This window comes from Carlito syrichta, unplaced genomic scaffold (genome assembly GCF_000164805.1).
Source record: "Carlito syrichta isolate Samal-C Ts95f unplaced genomic scaffold, Tarsius_syrichta-2.0.1 Scaffold304717, whole genome shotgun sequence".
NCBI lineage: Eukaryota > Metazoa > Chordata > Mammalia > Primates > Tarsiidae > Carlito > Carlito syrichta.
Window position 1 is genome coordinate 18,519 of NW_007248813.1, and position 19,504 is coordinate 38,022.

The following is a 19,504-nucleotide window of genomic DNA, read 5'->3' on the forward strand; positions in this document are numbered from 1 at the left end:
CTCCATCACGGGGCATGGCTGTTTTTCATTTTTCCTGTGTGCATGTGCAGTAAGAAATCTAGGTTTTCTACAACAGCTTTGGTTGCATTTCTAATCACAAAGACACATGTGTTTAGCATCGTTAGTGGCCATGTGGAACAACCATGACCACTCTTCCTGGCCAGTGGCCATGAAGAGATGGGAGCTCATGTTTGTCATACCTGCTTGGGACCAGAAAGGACCCTCGGCTTCTCTGGAGTCCTTTCAGCCTCGGAAGCACCCCTGGGTAGGATGTAGGATGTCGTCCTCACATTCTGAGTGAATGAGCTCATGGTGGCCTACTCCACAGCTCTGAGGCCTGTGCTTCTCCCTAGGTTCTGCTGCCTCTCGGGGGTAGGTCAGCAAAGACATGTCCATGGGCTGCGGCTGCTCAAGGGAGAAGAGAGAAGACTCTAGAAGGAATAAAGATAACAGGAGACAGAATGCCTTGAGGGCCCTGGCCAGGTGCTGTGTGTCTCAGAAAGTTGTGATTTGTTCTGACTGAGGAACCGAGGAGGACTTCCTAGAAAAGGTGGCATTGGACCAAACCTTTTACTCTGGCAAGAAATGCTGGCTTTGGCCGGGCTCGGTGGCTCAGCCTGTCATCCCAGCACTTTGGAGGGCCGAGGCGAGTGGATTGCCTGAGCCCGTGCGTTTGAGAACCGCCCGGACAACTTGGTGAGACCTCATCTCTACAATAAATCAAAAACTAGCCTGGCATGGTAGCGCGTGCCTGTAGTTCTGGCCACTTGGAAGGCTGAGGCAGAAGGATCGCCATAGCCCAGCAGGTCAAGGCTGCAGTGGCCAGGAGCGTGCCACAGCACTCCAGTCTGGGCATCAGAGTAAGACTCCAGCTCAAAAAAATAAAACATAAAAATTCAAACCTGGCAAAGGGGACTCTCATAGGGCCTTCACTCCCCATTGAGGGATCTTTCGGCAGAGACCGTGGCCTCCAGTTACGGATACTGTACACTATCTTTCCCACATGTATGGGGAAAGTGGTTTCCTTCCATGTATGGGGAAGGTGGGCCTCAGTGGGTCATTGAGAGCAGATCTCCTGGGGACAGGATCGGCCGTGCCCACTGCAGCTCATAGCTTCACCTTTGTCACAAGCTCTTTTTACCTTTTAAAGTTGCATACTTATCTTGCTTTTTGTCTGCGGCACTGGGCATAGCCCTGCCTTCAGCTTCCTGCATCCACTCCTCCTAAGAAACGAAGCATAGTCAAGCAGTTTGGCAGAGTAAGACATTCTGCTCAGAAACTCCGTAGGAGTGAAGTCTCTGTTGTAAGGGGCAGAGCTGGCCTCTGCGTTCACCACAGCTGGTCCCGGCATTTCTGTCTGAGGAGCGCATGTTGAACAGTCTTGGTGTGTTTGAGCTGATTTGTCAGCCAGCTCATGACCCTGGTGCCTCCAGCTGTGACATCACTGTAGCCTCATTTCACTGTGGGGCCATGGAGGGGGCAACCACATACCACGAGGGCTGTGTTCTGCCTTTTTAATTTTTTTTTTGGAGAGAGGAATGCAACAAGATGCTGAGTATTTTATAGAAAATCTCTCTCTTTCACACACACACACACACACACACACACACACACACACACACACTCAGGGACTTCCCAGGGCAGTAGAGAACACACACATGTGCATACTGCACACACACATCCTAATTGCAGTCTTTGAAGGTTAACTTTCTCATTTTGTAACAAAGGTCAGGGACAACATTTTCAATTTGTTGAATTTTTCAAATTTAAGATTTTACTTAATTGCAGCATACTAATGTGAAACACATTTCTCAGAATCAGGCCTTAACTGAAAGACACTTTTGATCTAAAAAAAGTATAGGGGCTTTTCATTCACTCTGTACCAAGATACCAAGAGAGTCACATAGCTGATTTGAGCAGCGGGAGCATGGGTGGGAGAGGCAGGGCCAGAGGACAGCCACTGGCAGGTTTCATGGGTCAGGAGTGCTGAGGGGGTGCCAGGGGAGCAAGGACACTGAGTGGTTGGGTGGGAGGCCAGATACCCAGATTAGGGGCATCTGCCCCACATCCAGCCTTCCCCCATGCTGTAAACAATGCTGGTCAAGTCTTATGCATCCACTGGAGAAGTGGTTAGTGAAATAGGCATATGTTCATGATACAAAGTCCCCAAAGTGGCTGTGCAAAGCTAGAGTATCCAAGGGTGAGCTGAGATTCTCTCCTGCCTTGCCTTCCTCTCTAGTTGGTCATTTCCTCCTGTGGCCATGGTCCTATGGTCTGAGATGGACACAGAGCTGGGATCTGGCACCAGAGTGATTCCTGCCAGGCTCAGGAGTGAGCTCACTGCAGCAACAGGATTAATGGAACAAACTGGACAGAGGAAAGGGACAGGACAGGGACAGCCAGCTTAGCACCAGCTCACGGAGAGAGGCTTAGGGGGCCCTGCATTTGGCTAAAAGCCCTTACTCAGGCCAGTGTCCTGCCCGACAAAGGCCTTGGCCACCAACCAGCCTGGTAGATTCAGTCTATACATTCAGACGAGAGGGACCTTTAAACCAATCAAGAGGAAGAGGGACCACCCAGGGACTTTAAGGTAGGGACATAGGGTAGGGGGATTCCAGCCTTCCCATCCTGGCACGGATGGTCTCTGGAGAAGACTGAAGACAGAGAATCAGGGACTCTGGACAAAATATCCAGGGAGGAGTTTTCCAGCAACTTGAGGCTTGTTCAGTAGGGAGTTCCCCATCTCTCTAAGGTGTTCAAGGAAAAGCGGATAACTGCTTGAGGAGGTGATGCAGACTAGATTCCTTAATTATTTTGGAGGTAAGATGACCTCTGAAATTGCTTCCTGAAATGCTGCTATTTGAGGGAAAATCCTTCAGAGCAGCCGGGGGAGAGCCATGGACAAAGATGGAGAACATGCGATGTTCGTGCACCTCTGTGGGGACATGAGAGGGGTGGGAGGCTGGTTGTGGGTGGAGCACATTGGAGACCTAGCTGCATGGGAGGGAAGGCAAGGGGAAAAGTGGGACATATTCCCCGAGTTTGGCCCTGTCGAGTCGCTTCCTAACCCTGGCATTCTGAGAGTCAGACTAGGTTGTGTTGCAGTCACAAACATCCACAGGGTATCAGTCCAATTCACCAGCAAAGGTTTATTCCTCTTCTCACTATGCATCTGGTGCAATTTAGGAAAAGGACCACATCATCTTAGTTCTCCGGGAGCCAGGCTGGTGAATGCTAGAGCTTCCACAGTCCCTAGTCAAGGAAGCGGGGCTGGAGAGTTGAAGATAGGTCACTGAGGGCTTCTGATCAGAACACCACCCCCACCCCGCCGGTCTCCCTGGTCTTCAAGGGGTGATCTGTCCAATCCTCTTCGTATCTGAAATTTGGTGATGAGCCTTAGGGAAGTCTACCAGAGCCCTTCAGGAAAGAGAAAAATCTGCCAGTGTTTGTTCTGGGGGACTGACTGGGTTGGGGGATCCTGGCTTGGGGGATGGGGCAGAAAGACTCCTGATGGCAGGACAGGATCTCCCACTGTGGCCTTGCCCCTTGGTGTTTCAGCCCTCTTGACAGCAGGGGTGGAGGCTGCCCTGGACACACACGCACACTCCTGCTGGTCTGCCTGGCCAGGAAGCCCCTAGTCTCAGGATGCATCTGTCCTTGGGTCACATGCTGAGACACACACCACTTTGACCCACGTATTCTGTTCTTTCCATGTCTGGGCAGCATGTGTCACCAAGTGCCTCCTGCACAAGGGAAAACCAGTTATCAGAGGAGGCTCATGTGAAGCTATTTAGTCTCAACGTTAGAAACTAAAGTTTGGCCCCGGGGGAGGAAGACCTTTGTGTTAGCTGCCTTGTGTGCTTGGGGAAGTTCCTTTCCCTTTCTGTGCTTCCCCAAAAGGAGGTGTTCACAGAGCCAGGGCTTCCCCCAAAGAGGGATGCGTGCATGCCTGAAGCACACCAGATGGTTTGGGAAGAGGACCTCAGAAAGTCTATTTGAAGTCATTGTGTCTGAAAATAAGCACTTTCCTGATATTGGAGAATGAACTGGCAGCGACAGCCTGGCACTGGCTAGTGCCTTGTGTCACTTGCAGGAGGTAGGTGGAGAGTCACTTCTGAGGCAGATCAAGAACAGGGCCACCCTCACAGGGTTGTTTCCTTGGGGTGAACGTGTTGTTGATTCCAGGTGCTGGGTTGGGGGCTGCTGGTCTTATTTGACTGAAGACCCTCACAGTCATGGGTGACTGTGAGGGTCACTTGCAGAATGTGACAGCATATCAGGACATTGTCAAGTCATGCTATTTGTTGTTTTGTTCTCTTTCCAAAACAGCAAGTGTGTCCCAAGTTGTGACCTCCTCTGAGGTGCCACGTAACTATCAGTAGATGCACCCTGGTCAATGATTCCTAAAACATAAGTTCAAGTGAGCAGGGAAATACCTTTTGAAAGAAACTGTGCTGTAAAGAGAACATTTTGAACGTAGAAGTTGGTTGTGTCTCTATCACATGACTTTGTGGGTACAACTCTTAAAAATACTTAGCGTTTCCTGGTTGGAAAAATCTCATAAGCTGAGAATGGTAGTAGATTTTCATCTTGTTTGTTAAAAGCATAACAATACAACTTCTCCTGCTTAGTTCATAAAAATTACTGGCACAGGGAACACGGGCATTTATCAGTAAAATTCCAACAAAAGCCTTTGTATCTGTGGATGGATTAAGAGATAGGTGATGATTTAGGAAGGACAGCTACTCTGATAGCCTATTAATCCAAATGTGGAAACAAACAGAACGCAGAACCAAATCTTGTAATCACAATGTGATAAGTCTAGAATTTGTTTTTTAATCAAAGTATATTTAATGACATTGTTTTCACTAGCATACTATTAGCATTCACAATAGTGTCGTGGAGAGAGCAAAATTTGTTGTGCCACTAATAAATGAAACAAAACGATTACTTTATTTTGTTTGTTTTTAATTTTTTATTTTAAATATGAGGGGTACATTTCAGGGTTAGGTATACAAATGTTCACTATGCAGATACCCTTGTTGATGATGTGCGCCCCTCCCTCCCCTGGCAGTTTTCCTCAATTGCCAATCTCACCTTCCCTCTCCCCTGGCAGTTTCCAATTACTGTCATCCTTTTCTTATAGTATTACAATAGTTGTTCAAGGTCCGCTAATGAATGAGAACGTGTGATACTCGGTTCTTTGTTTCTGTGATAGCTCGCTCAGTATTATAGCCTCTAAGTCCATCCAAGTTGCTGCAAAGTTCATAATTTTGTCCTTCTTTATGGCTGCATAATATTCCGTCGTGTATATGTATCACATTTTAAAAAATCCAGTTCTCTTTCAATGGGCAGCACGGTTGGCTCCATGTGCTGCAGTAAATATGCATGTGCAGGTATCTTTTTCATAAAGTGATTTGAGTTCCTCCAGGTATATTTCCAGTAGGGTGATTGTGGGGTCGTATAGGAGGTCGATTTTTAGATCTTTTAGGAATCACCAAACTGTTTTCCACAAAGGTTGTACTAGTTTGCACTCCCACCAACAGTGTAGACGTGTTCCCTTTTCCCTGCATTCTCTCTGGCATCTGTTGTTTTTTGAGTTATTGATGATGGCCGTCCTGACTGGAGTTAGGTGGTATCTAAGTAATAGTTTTAATTTGCGTTTCTTTGATGATTAGTGAGGCTGAGCATTTTTTCATGTATCTGTTGGCTGCTTGTATGTCTTCTTTTGAGAAGTGTCTACTCATATCTTGTGTCCACTTTGTAATGGGGCTGTTTGTTTTTTTTCTTTTCAGCACGTTTGAATTCCTTGTAGATCCTAGATGTTAGGCCTTTGTCACATATACAGTTGACAAATATTTTTTCCCAGTATGTGGGCTGTCTCTATGTTCTCTCAATGGTTTCTTTGGCTTGGCAGAAGCCTGTCAGCTTGGTGAGGTCCCACTTGTCTATCTATTTTATCTTTTTTGGTATGGGCACTTAGAATTTTGACCAGGAATAGGTAGCCAGTTCCAGTTTCCATAAGGGTACCTCCTGCATTTTCTAAGGTTCTTATAGCTTGAGGTTGTATGTTTAGGTCTTTGATCCATTTAGAGTTGGTTTTTGTGTATGGTGATAAGTAGGGATCTTGTTTTAATCTTCTGCATGTGATGAGCCGGTTTTCCCAGCACCATCTACTGAATAGGTTCTCTTCTCCCCAGTGGTTGATGGTGGAGGCTTTGTTGAAGATGAGTTGGTTAAGAAATTGAGATTGTCCCCAGAATTGCCTACGCTCCTACGATGTGAGCCTTGAGCCCTCCCTGCCTTGCATGTGGCCAGCTCAACGCAGGCCAGAATGCGAACTTCCACCCCAGCCCTGCTACCTGCCCCCCATGTAGTCATTTTGTCCTGCCCCTGTGGCAATAAAGTTGACGAGCTAGACTGCACGAGGATTCCAGAGGCAGCACAGGTGGCAGACTTTCCCCTTTTACCTGTGAGTCATGGCAGCTCCCATGAAGGGCCAAGTGTGTGTAGTGACTGGTGCCTCCAGGGGTATTGGCCGTGGCATCGCCTTGCAGCTCTGCTGAGTAGGTGCCACAGTCTACTTCACTGGCCGCCATCTGGGCACCCTTCAGGCCACTGCTCAGGAGGCACAATCTCTTGGGGGGCCGATGTGTGCCTGTGGTGTGCGACTCAAGCCAGGAGAGTCAAGTACAAAGGCTGAGCAAGTGGATCGGGAACAGCATGGGTGCCTGGATGTGTTGGTCAACAATGCTTATGCTGGGGTCCAGGAGATCCTGAACAACAGGGGATAGGCATTCTGGGAAGCCCCTGCCTCCATATGGGATGATATCAACAATGTTGGACTCAGAGGCCACTACTTGTGCTCGGTATATGGGGCACGGCTGATGGTACCAGCTGGCCATGGGCTCATCATGGTCATCTCCTCCACTGGGGGTCTGCAGTATGCAATGAGCATCGCCTATGGTGTGGGCAAAGCTGCGTGCGACAAGCTGGCTGCTGACTGTGCCCATGACCTACGGCGCCACAGGGTCAGCTACATGTCTTTGTGGCCCGGTATGGTGCAGACAGAACTGCTGAAGGAACATATGGCCAAGGAGGAGGCCGAAAAAGATCCCCTGTTTAAGCAGTTAAAACCACTTTTCTCATCTGCGGAAACCACAGAAATGAGTGGCAAATGTGTGGTGGCTTTGGCAACAGACCCCAATATCCTGAGCCTGAGTGGTAAGGTGCTGCCATCCTGTGACCTTGTTCGATGCTATGGCCTTTGGGATGTGGATGGCCGTCCAGTTCGAGACTATTTGTGAGCTCCACTGTCTTGCATGTCCCCAGCATGAGCTGATTGGCCTCCAACTTGCCCAGCTTCCTCCGCATGCCCAAGTGGATAATTTCCCTCTATACCAGCAAGTTCTGACCCTCCTGGCCTGACGTCACAACTCTGCTTCTCTTCTCATTGCACTGGGGTGGTTGGGCCTATATAGTGGTACAAAGCTGCACTTCTCACCCACCTATACCCTTGATATGAAGTTAAGACCTTTACTGTGTCCATGGTGAGTTCTGAGGGTCCTCCTAGGCCCTACTTTGTGCCTTTGTCTCCCTTATCTGTATGGTTTACCTTTTGCCTCAGTATTGAAAAATGCTCTCGGGACCAATAAAGGCTTCCTTTCACCTTCAAAAAAAAAAAAAAGAAATTGAGATTTTGCTTCTGGAATCTCTGTCCTGTTCCATTGGTCTGTATGCCTGTTCTTGTACCGATACCAGGCTGTTTTGGTTATTGTAGCTTTATTATTTTATTTTGTTTTATTTTATTTTTAAGTTGGAGTCTCACTCTGTCATTCAGGCTGGAGTGCAGTGGCATGCACATGGCCACTGCAGCCTCAACTTCCTGGGCTTAGGTGGTCCTTCCACCTTAGCCTTCCAAGTAGCTGGAACCACAGGCATATGCCACCACATCCGGCTAATTTTTTGATTTATTATGGAGATGAAGTTTCACAGTGTTGCCCAGGCTAGTCTCGAACCAGTGGGCTCAGGCAATCCTTTCACTTTGGCCTCCTAAAGTGCTTGGATTATAGGTGTGAGCCACCTTGCCTGGTCTATTGTAGCTTTATAGTAAAGCTTAAAGTCTGGGAGTGTAATGTCTCCTGCTTTTTTTTTTTTGGTGAGGATTGTTTTGGCTATTCATGGTTGTTTATGCTTCCATATAAATTTCTGTATTGTTGTTTCCATGTCTGAGAAGAATGCTGCTAGTAATTTAATGGGTATTGTATTAAATCTGTAGATTGTCTTGGGTAGGATGGACACCTTTACAACGTTGATTCTTCCAATCCATGAGCATGGAATATTTTTCCATTTTTTTGTATCATCTTTGGCTTCTTTGAGCAGTGCTTTGTAGTTTTCCTTGTAAAGGTCTTTGACTTCTCTGGTTAGGAAGATGCCAAGATTTTCATTTGTCTGTGTGGCTATTGTGAATAGGATTGTGCTTTTTATTTGGGTTTCTGTTTGTTTATTGTTGGTGTATAGAAATGTGACTGACTTTTGCACATATATTTTATATCATGAGACTTTGCCAAAGTCCTTTATCAGTGCAAGGAGGTTTTTGACTGATTCCCTTGGGTTTTCATAGTATAGAATCATGTCATCTGCAAATAGGGATAACTTAACTTCCACTTTTTCTATTTAGATATCCCTGATTTCCTTTTCTTGTCTGATTGCTCTAGCTAGGACTTCCTGTACTATGTTGTACAGGAGGTATGAGAGTAGGCATCCTTGTCTTGATCTGGTTTTCAGGGGAAATGGTTCCAATCTCTGTCTGTTTAGCAGTATGTTGGCTGTTGGTTTCTCGTAGATGGCTCTTACTATTTTGAGGTATGTTCCATCTATTGCCTAGATGCTCGAGGGTTTTTATCAAGAATGGGTGCTGGATTTTTATCAAAAGCTTTTTCAGCGTCTGATGATACAATCATATGTTTTTGTCTTTACATCTGCTGACATATTTAATTATGTTTATGGTCTTGCAGATGTTGAACCAGCCCTGCATCCTGGGAATGAAGCCTACTTTGTCATGGTGGATGGTTTTTGAGACATGTTGTTGGATTCAGTTTGCCAGAATCTTGTTGAGAATTTTGGCATCTATGTTCATCAAGGATATTGGCCTGTTGTTCTCTTTCTTTGTTAGATCTTTACTCAGTTTGGGTAGCATCAATGTGATGTTAGCTTCATAAAATGATTTGGGGAGAGTTCCATCTTTCTCGATTGCCTGGAATACATTCAATAGGATTGATATCAGCTCCTCCTTGTATGTTTTGTAGAATTCTGCTGGAAAGCCATCTTGTCCAGGGCTTTTTTTTTTGTAGGTAGTTTTCTTATGACATAATCAATTTCCTGAGTTCTTATTGGTCTATTTAGGGTCTCGATGTCTTCTTGTTTCAAGAAGGGAAGGAGGTTGTGTGATGTAAGAAAGTCCTCCATTTAATTTAGAGTTTTGAGTTTGTTTCCATACAGGTGTACATAGTAATCTCTGACAATATTTTATATTTCTTCAGGGTCAGTTGTAACTTTATCTTTTGCATTTCTGATTGTGTTTATTTGGACTTTTTCTTGGTTAGCCTAGTTAGGGGTCCATCAATCTTGTTTATCCTTTCAAAAAATCAGCTTTTGGTTTCATTGATTTTTTTTTTTTTTGGTATTATATTTTTTCTTCTATGTCCCAAATTTGGACTTTTATTTTGGTGAACTTCTGCTGAAGTTAGGATTTCGGTGATCTTACCCTTCTAGCTTCCTTAGGTGATTTCTTAGGCACTTAACTTGTGATCTTTCCATTTTTTTAATGTATGTTTGTAGAGATATGAATTCCCCTCTTAGTACTTCTATCATTGCATCCAATAGATTTTGATGAGATGTTTCTTCATTTTCATTTGTTTCAGGTATCTTTTAATCTGTTTTGATTTCCATGTTGACCCAGTAGGTGTTTTGCATCATGGTGTTTAGTGTCCATGTCTTTGTGCATTTTTGGGGAACGTTGTTGGTGTTGATATTTATTTTTATTCATTGTGGTCTGAGAAGGTACATGGCAGAATTTCAATCTTATAGAATTTGTTTATGCTTGACTTACAGCTGAGGATGTGGTCGATCTTAGGGTAAGTTCCATGTGGTGTAGGATAGAATGCATACTCCATGGTTGTTGGGTGGAGTGTTCGGTAGGTATCAGTTAAGTCCATTTGGTCAAGCATCATGTTGAGGTTCCAGATTTCCTTGTTGACTTTTTGTCTTGATGATCTGTCTAGGGTTGTTAGTGGGGTATTTAAGTCCCCAGCAATGATAGTGTCAGAGTCAATATCTTTTTTTAGTTTACCTAGAAATTGCTTTATGTAAGTTGGTGCTCCTCTGTTGGGTGCATATATGTTTAGGATGGATGTTTTTTTGATGGATTGAACCTTTTATCATTATATAGTGACCTTCCATATCTTTTTAAATTTCTGATAGCTTAAAGGGTTTTTTGTCTGATATTAATATCACAGCTCCTGTTTCTTTTTGTGTTCCATTTGCCTGTAATTTTGTTTCCCATCCTCTTACTTTGAGTCTGTGAGTGTCTTTTGTCCAATTTTTCCTTCTGTGTCTTTTCAGTGGTGCATTTAGTCCATTCACATTCAGACTAATTATTGTGATGTGAGAGTTTGCCATGAGGTTCTTATAGAATCTGTTGTTGCTACTGTTTGTTTTTCTTTCTTTTGATCTTTGGGTTGGTTCATGTGTGTTTTTAATCTTTTTCTTGCATTCTTGTGAAGGGCATTGTCATTCTTTTTTTCCTTCCTTCTGTGTTTAATACTTTCTTAAGTAGAGCTGGTCTGGAAGCAGTAGAAACTCTTAGGGACTGAATGTCTGGGAAGGATTTTCATTCTCCATCACTGTTGAAACTTAGCTTAGTTGGGTAGGTAATTCTTGGTTGAAATTGTTTATCTTTGAGAACTTTGAAGATTGGGTTCCAAGCTCTCCTAGCCTGAAGTGTTTCTGTAGATCAGTCTGCTACTATTCTAACTGGTCTTCCCTGGTAGGTAGTCTGACCTTTCTCACCTGCTGCCTTTAGGTTTTTTCTTTTATACTTACTTTGTGTAGGCAAATTGCTATGTGTCTAGGAGTCAGTCTTCTCATTTGTTGTCTTTCAGGGGTTCTCCGAATCTCTTATGTTTGAATGGTCACATCACTGTTGAAGTGAGGGAAGTTTTCTTGGATAATTTTGGATAATTTTGTTCCAGGGTTGTCTCTGTCTCTCTATTTGCCTCAGAGATTCCAATTAATCTTATGTTTGGCCTCTTGAAATAATCACTCATCTCTTGGAGGTTTTATTCTGTGTTTTTAAGCTTCTTTTCTATGTTTTTAACAGTTTGGGTTAGTTCCATATTTTGGTTTCCAAATTTCCTCAAGCTCTGAGATTCTTTTTTCTGCTTGGTTACTTCTGTTTTCCATGCTTATCAGTTTGTCATTTATTTCACTCACTGTATTTTTTTTTTTTCATTAATCAGTAGTTTTTATTATGGTTTTGTGGGGTACAGTTAAGGGTAGGTGTACAATGACGTTTCATTCAGGCACCCTGTAGATAAGAAGTGTTTTCCCATCCCCCGACAGATATTTGCTACTGTTAATCCCATCCCCCTCCCCCCCATAGTTTCCCAGTACCATCCGTCATTTTCTCATAGTATTGCATTGGATGTTCAAGGTCCATTATATGAGTGAGAACATGTGATATTCGGATTTTTGTTTTTGTGAGAGGTCACTCAGTATTATAGACTCTAGTTCCATCCAGGTTGCAGCGAAATTCATGATTTTGTTCTTTTTTATGGCTGCGTAGTATTCCATCGTGTATATGTACCACATTTTTTTAATCCAGTCCTCTTTTGATGGGCAGCATGGTTGTTTCCAGGTTCTTGCTATTGTGAACAATGCTGCGATAAACATACGTGTGCAGGTATCTTTTTTATAGAGTGATTTGTGTTCTTCAGGGTATATTCCCAGTAGGGGGATTGCAGGGTCACATGGAAGGTCAATTTTTAGAGCTTTTAGGAATCGCCACACTGCTTTCCACAGAGGTTGCACTAGTTTACACTCCCACCAACAGTGTAGAATCAAAGCAGGTGGTATCACAATACCAGATTTCAAACTTTACTATAAAGCTACAATCATCAAAACACTGTATTTTTTTATTGCTGTTATCTCAGTTATCAACTCCTTCATTCTCTCCTCTTGTCTCTCCTCATTTCTATTTATTCTCTCTATTAATGTCTTGATACCTGGGCTTGTGGTTTGAGACCAGTCATTCTGGGGGCTCTTCATTGCTTGAGTTCCAGAGTCTATATTCTCATTAGCTGACCTCCCAGGGGTTTGTGTGAGACTCATATTCTTCCTTTGGTTTTTCTTCATTTGTGTAGGTTCCCCCCCCCTTTTTTTTTACATTTTCTTTAATTCTGTTGTTCAGGGATGGGGGGATAGCTTTTATATCTGTTTGCTCAGTCTCCTTTTCTTCCTTATGTATATCCTCTGGTTTTCTTCAATTCTTAAGCTGGACTAGGGGAGGGGGCCTGTGCTTTTTATAGTTTTGAGATTTAATTAAGGGGGTAGCTGTGATTCAGAAGCTATCTGCAGATCCCAGTGTCTGCTGACAGGTGTGTGGCCCCCTGGAATCCACTTCCCACTGCCTTACAATCTGTCCATGCGGGGGGGGGGGCATATGTTTGCACCTCGAAAACAAAATGAGGTAATAAAAAGGAAAAAAATGGAAAAAGGAAGGAAGAAGATGAGAGAAAGGTGGAGAGAGAAGAAGAAGAAGAAGAGGGAAAAGAGACAGGCATACCAACTAATGAATAAACAGAGAAACAGAGAGAAAAATAAAAAAGACATATGCATGCAGACAATCATGCCAACAAACAGAAACCCCTCTGCTGGTGTGCTCTCCCTCAAAAATACCCATGCACAAACAGAAAATCTAAAAAAAATTTAAAATAACAGAAACAAACAAGTACAAAAATGTAAACAAAAACAGAAAGGGGGGAAAAAGCAAAAGACTAAAACAAAAAGAAAAAGAAAAAAAAAAACTTGCATTGTGGCCATTTCTGTAACTCCAGATTTCTTTTGGCTGCCCCTCCCTTTTTGGGAGCAACTCTGGTCTCCAGTCCCTCACCTCTGCTCTCATTGCATGCTGATAGGGTTGCTTTCAGTGTGGGCCAGATGTCCCATGGACTACTCTGGGAGGAGGATGAATCAGATCTGGACTCACTCTACCCGCTGCTGTTGCTGTCAAGTCTCCCACTCAGATCTGACATGTCTGTGTCTGTTCCAGCATGGAGGAGAGGTGTCTGTCTCTCCAAGTCCACTGAGAGGATAACCCTCTGGTTCCCCAGATGGAGGCTGGATGGAGCTGGGCAGGGCAATACAGGTCTCTGCCTAGTCCCAGGACTGAGAAGATGGTGCCCACCAGTGTCTCATCACTGGCATTGGAGCTTTATTCCAGATTTCCATGACTTGCCTTCTCCACAGTTCCTTCTGCTTGTACGTGGTCTACTGCAGGTGATAATGTGTGCAGGGTGCCAGGTGGTGAGGGGCAACTGTTTTCTGCTGCCTCCTCTCAAGAGAGCCCTGAGAATGGCAGACAATCCTGTGCACCCAGGTCTCCAATCTCAGGGTGGTGGTTGGTTATGGTCACCTCCGGAGGAGAGCCCTGGGTGTATGAACCCAAGTCTCCCCTCAGACAGACTTTCACTCATCCACCAGCACTCACCCACTCATACAGAGAGTCTTTATGGACACTAGTTTTTGCAGAGACTCTCACAGTTCAAACTGTTCCATCGCCATCTTGCCTGGAAGCTCTGAGTTTTCTAAGTTTTAAACCCATACCTGGGCCAAGGGAGTATGCTGAAAATTATGTCTCTAAATGCCTATGGTAACCTCCGTCTGTGGAAGATTCATTGAGAGCAGTGCCACATCCCAAAGCTTTGGGTCTACTATCAAAACTATTACTTTAAGAACATGATTTACTTCCTCTTTATCTCACCCTTTACGCATGCTTATTTTGTGTATGTGAGAGCAAGCATGTTGACTTATAGTTATTAATGCATGTCCCATAGAGAGGTGTGTGTCCAGCATGTTGTTACTGATGGGAATACGAGTTGAAAGGAGCTTCAGGGACCCTCAGAGGCTGGAAACCAGAGGTGTTTGACCGTGACCCTGAGTGAGCTGTTGATTTCATGCTGCCAGCCCCCGCACCCAGGTAGCCACTGCATGGGGCCAGTGCTCCCTTTCCCGTGTGCTACTTCTGCCCCCAACACCGACCATCTCAGAATTTCCCGAGTCCATGGCCTGCTGTTTGCAGAATTGGCTCTGATCTGTATGGGCATCTAGACCTTGGCTGTGGTCTGACCAGGGAAGTTATGGCCCCTGAATTTCTTTCTTTTGTCCTTGTCTGCTGCTGATCTGCCCTGTTTAACAAGCAGGAAAGAAAACACATCACGTTGTTTGTCTCTGTGGGTTACATGGACTCATTGGCATTGTTTTCCCAGAATGTACTCACTGGAAGAGACCCAGGCAGCTCCAGATCTGCCCATCCTGTCCTCACTCACACCATTGTGGTCAAGGGTTCTTATGCCTGGCCCTTGTGGCTCTGGGCCCCCTCGCATGTCCTTGAAAATCTCTGCTTCTTGATTTTAGCTGGTAGAATCACTGCATGAAATCTAGTGGCATGCAATTGGACAACTTCACTCTGTTGACAGTACTACCAAAAGTCAACTCTACTCTTTAGGCTTACTGGGCAGTTTGCTGTTTCCTTGACCCTTGTTAAGGCAACCTTAGGAATGGTGCCTCTAAAAAGGGGTACATTATACCCATTTACAGCCAGGAAACTGTAGCATAGTGAAGCTGCATCTGCTGCCATGTCACCTGCCACATAAGGGAACATGAAGGTGGCCAGGCTACAGGACTATCAACAAGGGCATCATGGTTTACTTTTTATGACATTCACGAGTTTGGTGTCCTCTAAAATGCTGACACACACTTAGACTATTTCCTCAAGCTGTGTTTCTTTCACCAGTTGGGTTTTGTGCGAAGGACAAACAGGGATCTCAGTGGCTTCTGCTTCTTAGAGCTGTACTGGGCCCTGCCTGGTGGCACTTTTTGAACCCTTGCAGTGACCCATGAGTGTGGCCTTTGCTGTCAGTTTAATCTGTCTCTGCAAAGTCCTACAGAGAGCCATAAGTGAGCTGGGTTTCACCCTGCTCCTGCCATCTGCTCTTCCGTGTCCCCCTTATGGGACCCACAGGGACTTCACCCTCTGCTTCAGGGCACTGGGAGTCAGCACTCACTGAGCTCCTTGGGCCTGAATCTGTCCTCACCTGGGCCCTCGCAGCTTTTTATCTGTCTCAGTGCCCAGAGGGACGTGAGCTCTAGTGGAGGCCAGAGAGATACTAGAGGAAACAGGAGCCTTACGAAGTCATCTACCCTTCCTGGCTCTGGGCATTCTAGGATGGGTGCCCTGGGGGATACATCAGGTCTGCCTGGGGGACCGGCTGTGGCCTCTGGTACCCAGGAGGTGGCCAGGGGCAGAGGAGACACTGGAAGTGGGGTGAAGCCACTGTCTGTGCTTTGGACATTCCAGATGATGGGGTGGTGACATAGGCAGGTGTTTGTGGATCTTTGCATCCTGGTAACATGGGTCTGGTCAGGAGGAGGGACAGGAGTGTGGGTGTAGACCATCATCGCGTGTGCAGTTCAGGCTGAAAGATTAGAAGGGAGTGAGGAACAGGGGTGAGTGGAGGCAGCATGGATGGGCAGGACTCACCAAGGTTCACAACCCTCAGGCAGAAGAGGAGCGAGAGGACATGGAGAGGGTGAAGCTGGACAACAGGAGGATCCTCTTCAACCTCCTGCCGGCCCACGTCGCCCAGCACTTCCTCATGTCCAACCCCCGGAACATGGTGAGCAACCGGCCCGTGATGTCTGGCCGGCACTAGCCGGGCGCTGCTCTCTGGCTGCGCCCTCGGCGCCGGCTGGGCTGACCCGTCCTTTGAACTTCCAGGACCTCTACTACCAGTCCTACTCCCAGGTGGGCGTCATGTTTGCCTCCATCCCCAACTTCAATGACTTCTACATCGAGCTGGATGGCAACAACATGGGGGTGGAATGTCTGCGGCTCCTTAATGAGATAATTGCCGACTTTGATGAGGTAAGGGCCACACTTCACCATCTTGACCCTGGGCAGGCCAGAGGGCACGAGGATATCCCTCATTAAATCCTGCTTGTCCAACAATAAGTCACGTCCTCTGGAGATGGAATGGGGAGAAAACAAATCCCAGGAAGCACAGGCATCCTGTCTCTCTTGGGGTCCAGATAGACCAGGACAGTAAAGAAGAGGGTCTTGGCCCCAGGAGGGGGGACCAGAGTCCCTAAGTAGGGCTGGGTGGCTGTCTTCTGCATTGTAAACGTTGGGGCTGGACCTCTGCAGAGGGCAGGGCTGGGCATTCTCATCTACAGATGGGCAGGCAGGTGGATACCTACAGCCCCATCCATGGCTAGCTGGGCACTGTGCCAGCCCCGCTGAATCAGAGAACCCGATTCTCCCAGTGACCATGAGCTCAGCTGTGGGGACAGGGATGCTTTCTGTCTTGTCCCTCCTCACCTCTTCTTTTCAACGTAGTCCCAGAATTTGTCTGGTTCCCAAAGCACAGAAGATACGTTGCTTTCTGGAATGTGTTCATTGGCTCTGCTGTTGCTCCTGGAGGCTGATGGCTGTGATGATGTTCCTCAAATGTTATGTCATGTTTAACAGTTTTGTGTTTTAAACAAAGCTCATGGAAAAAGACTTTTACAAGGACCTGGAGAAGATCAAGACCATTGGGAGCACCTACATGGCTGCAGTAGGGCTGGCGCCCGCCTCCGGAGCCAAAGTGAGTACCACTCGGGGACAGGATCTCAGCCCAGCCCAAACCACTCTGGGACCCAGGGTAGGTTCCCACTGGGGTCTGTTTCTCCTCTGCATTGGGTTAGGGGAGTGACTCTAAAGCAGTTTTGTCAGTGGCTGGGATTCTGCAGACACAACCTTCTAAGGAAAGTCAGCACAGAAGGCTGGTGGCCACAGGGGCTTCCTCCAGCCCCAGCTCCTTCCTGCCAGACTACCCCCCACCAGAGTCCTCCCCCAGACTCTTCCTCCTGCTCCCTCCCTCCTCTTTCCCACCTGCCCTCCTCATAGCCAGTTCAACCTCTTGGCCCCACTCCCCGCTGGCCCCCTCTCCTCTCCTCTTGCAAGCCCTGCACTCTCCTTTCCCAAAGAAGAACTGTGAGTAAATAAAAATAGGCATTCTGAATCAATCTATGTCTATTAAAGAAGTTGAATCAATAATTAATAACCTTCCAAAACAGAAAGCACCAGGCCCAGATGCATTCACTGGTGAATTCCATTCAATGTTTAAGGAAGAAATTACCTCTCAATAAATAAGCTAGGAATAGAAGGAAACTTCCTTCATTTGATAAAGAATATCTGCAGAAAACCTACAGCTTAATATTATGCCAAATGGTGAAAAACTAGCTGCTTTCTCCCTAAGATCAGAACATGGCAAGAATGTCCTTTCTCACCAGTTCTATTCAATATTGTACTAGAAGTCTTAGCAAAGGCAATAAGACACGAAAAGGAAATAAAAGGCACACAGATTGGGAAAGAATCTGTTTGCCAGTAACTTGACTGTATATGTAGAAATTCTGAAAAATTTAACAACAACAAAATCTCCTGGAACAAGTAAGTGTTGATAGCAAGATTTCAGGGCACAAAGTTAATATATAAAAGTTAACTAAGCCGGGCTTGGTGACTCAGCCTGTAATCCCGTGCCTTTGGGAGGCTGAGGTGAGTGGATTGCCTGAGCCCGCAGGTTCGAGACCCACCTGGGCAGCAAGACCTCATCTCTACAATAAATAAAAAAATCAGCCAGGTGTGGTAGCACATGCCTGTAATTTTGGCTACTTGGAAGCCTGAAGCGGAAGGATCGCTGGAGCCCAGCAGGTTGAGCTGTGGTGGCCGGGAGCAGCCACTGGACTCCAGTCTGGGCGACAGAGTGAGACTCCAACTAAAAAAAAAAAAAAAAAGTTAACTGCTTTCCTGTGTATCCCACAGTGAACAATTTGAATTTAAAACTATAAACACAATGTTATTTACATGAGTACTCCAAAAATGAATTACTAGTTATAAGTCTGATGAAATATATACAATATGTAATGAAAGTATTCAAAAATTAAATAAATGGAGATTTAATGTTCCTACAGAGTCAATATTGCTAAGATGTCAGCTCTTCTAAACTTGATCTGTAGATTTTTTTAAATTGGAAAATATAGTTTATTTAAAAATTAGAGAGAAAGAGAGAAGAGATTCACCTCCCCAAGATAGAGGAGGGAGCCAAAGCTAGGAAAACATGGTGATCATAGCTCAAAGAGCCATGTGACCAGACCAGAATTTACACCAGAATTTACATTAGTGTAAAATTACACTAATGCAAGATGTTACCAATGGGGGAAACTGAATATGGGGGGAGAGGGGCAAATAGAAACTTTCTGTACTATCTGCTCAGTTTACCTATAAGCCTAAAATTGACCTAAAAAATAAAGTCTGTTCTTTTTTGAAAAACATTAGTTCCCTAATTTTGAGAACTAATACGATTTCCTTTAAAAATAAAAATTAGATTATTTCTCCAAGGGAGATCTGAGGGGAAAAAAACAAAACACAAATATTAGGAACCTTGCAACTGTCACTGTTTTGCAAAAGAAAGGACCTTGTCACACATATACCCAAAGATAGTCTTGATCTTAAGGAAGAAAGTTGGCACTACTCCCTGACATGTGTCTCTGTCCTTGTTTTGCTCATTTGCAATGGGTGGTGACAACATTGTCCAAGCAGGAGTTTGGACACCTAGTCTTTCACTCACAAGGGCTGCCCCACCTGACTCCTGCAGACATCCTTGGTTGAGTCCCATCTCTGGCCCTCAGGAGCCAGGGTTTGGACAATACCCTGCCTCTACCCCAATCTCCTACCTGTAGAATAGAATGAAAAATGTGCCCCCAGCCAAGCACACAGAGCATCTGCAGGCCACAGGGCTGCTGTGTTGTTGATATAGGAACAAAACCCCCAATCCCACTACCACTGCAGGTTGTTTCCTGCCCCCTCCCACCCTGGTGCCCACCACAGGTGTAATGATTCCTGCCTGTCCACACGTAGGCTAAGAAGTCCATCTCCTCCCACCTGAGCACATTGGCGGACTTTGCCATCGAGATGTTTGATGTCCTTGATGAAATCAACTACCAGTCATACAATGACTTTGTCCTTCGAGTCGGTAAGTGGCTGTAAACCTATCACATCAGTCAGTTGCGATGGGTGAATACCCTTCCTACACCCACCTGTAGGGACACAGTCAGCTGATGGGGTGCCCTGGTCTTGCAGGAAGGAGGGTGGTGCTGCCCAGGAGTGACTGGGGATGGAGGAGCA

The 19,504-nt window shown here is 45.6% G+C and overlaps 1 protein-coding gene and 1 pseudogene across 1 annotated transcript in view; both read left to right on the forward strand.

The window, feature by feature from the left end:
- LOC103263091 (adenylate cyclase type 1) overlaps window positions 1–19,504 on the forward strand; it is a gene marked incomplete at its 5' end in the record, with an annotated part of 42,329 nt that overhangs the window by 17,690 nt on the left and 5,135 nt on the right. Inside the window, 4 exons of the mRNA XM_008060765.1 lie at window positions 15,840–15,956; window positions 16,058–16,204; window positions 16,827–16,925; window positions 19,238–19,352. Coding sequence (XP_008058956.1) covers window positions 15,840–15,956; window positions 16,058–16,204; window positions 16,827–16,925; window positions 19,238–19,352 — 478 coding nt within the window. The remainder of the gene's footprint in view (window positions 1–15,839; window positions 15,957–16,057; window positions 16,205–16,826; window positions 16,926–19,237; window positions 19,353–19,504) is intronic.
- Window positions 6,480–7,414, forward strand: LOC103263090 (annotated as a pseudogene).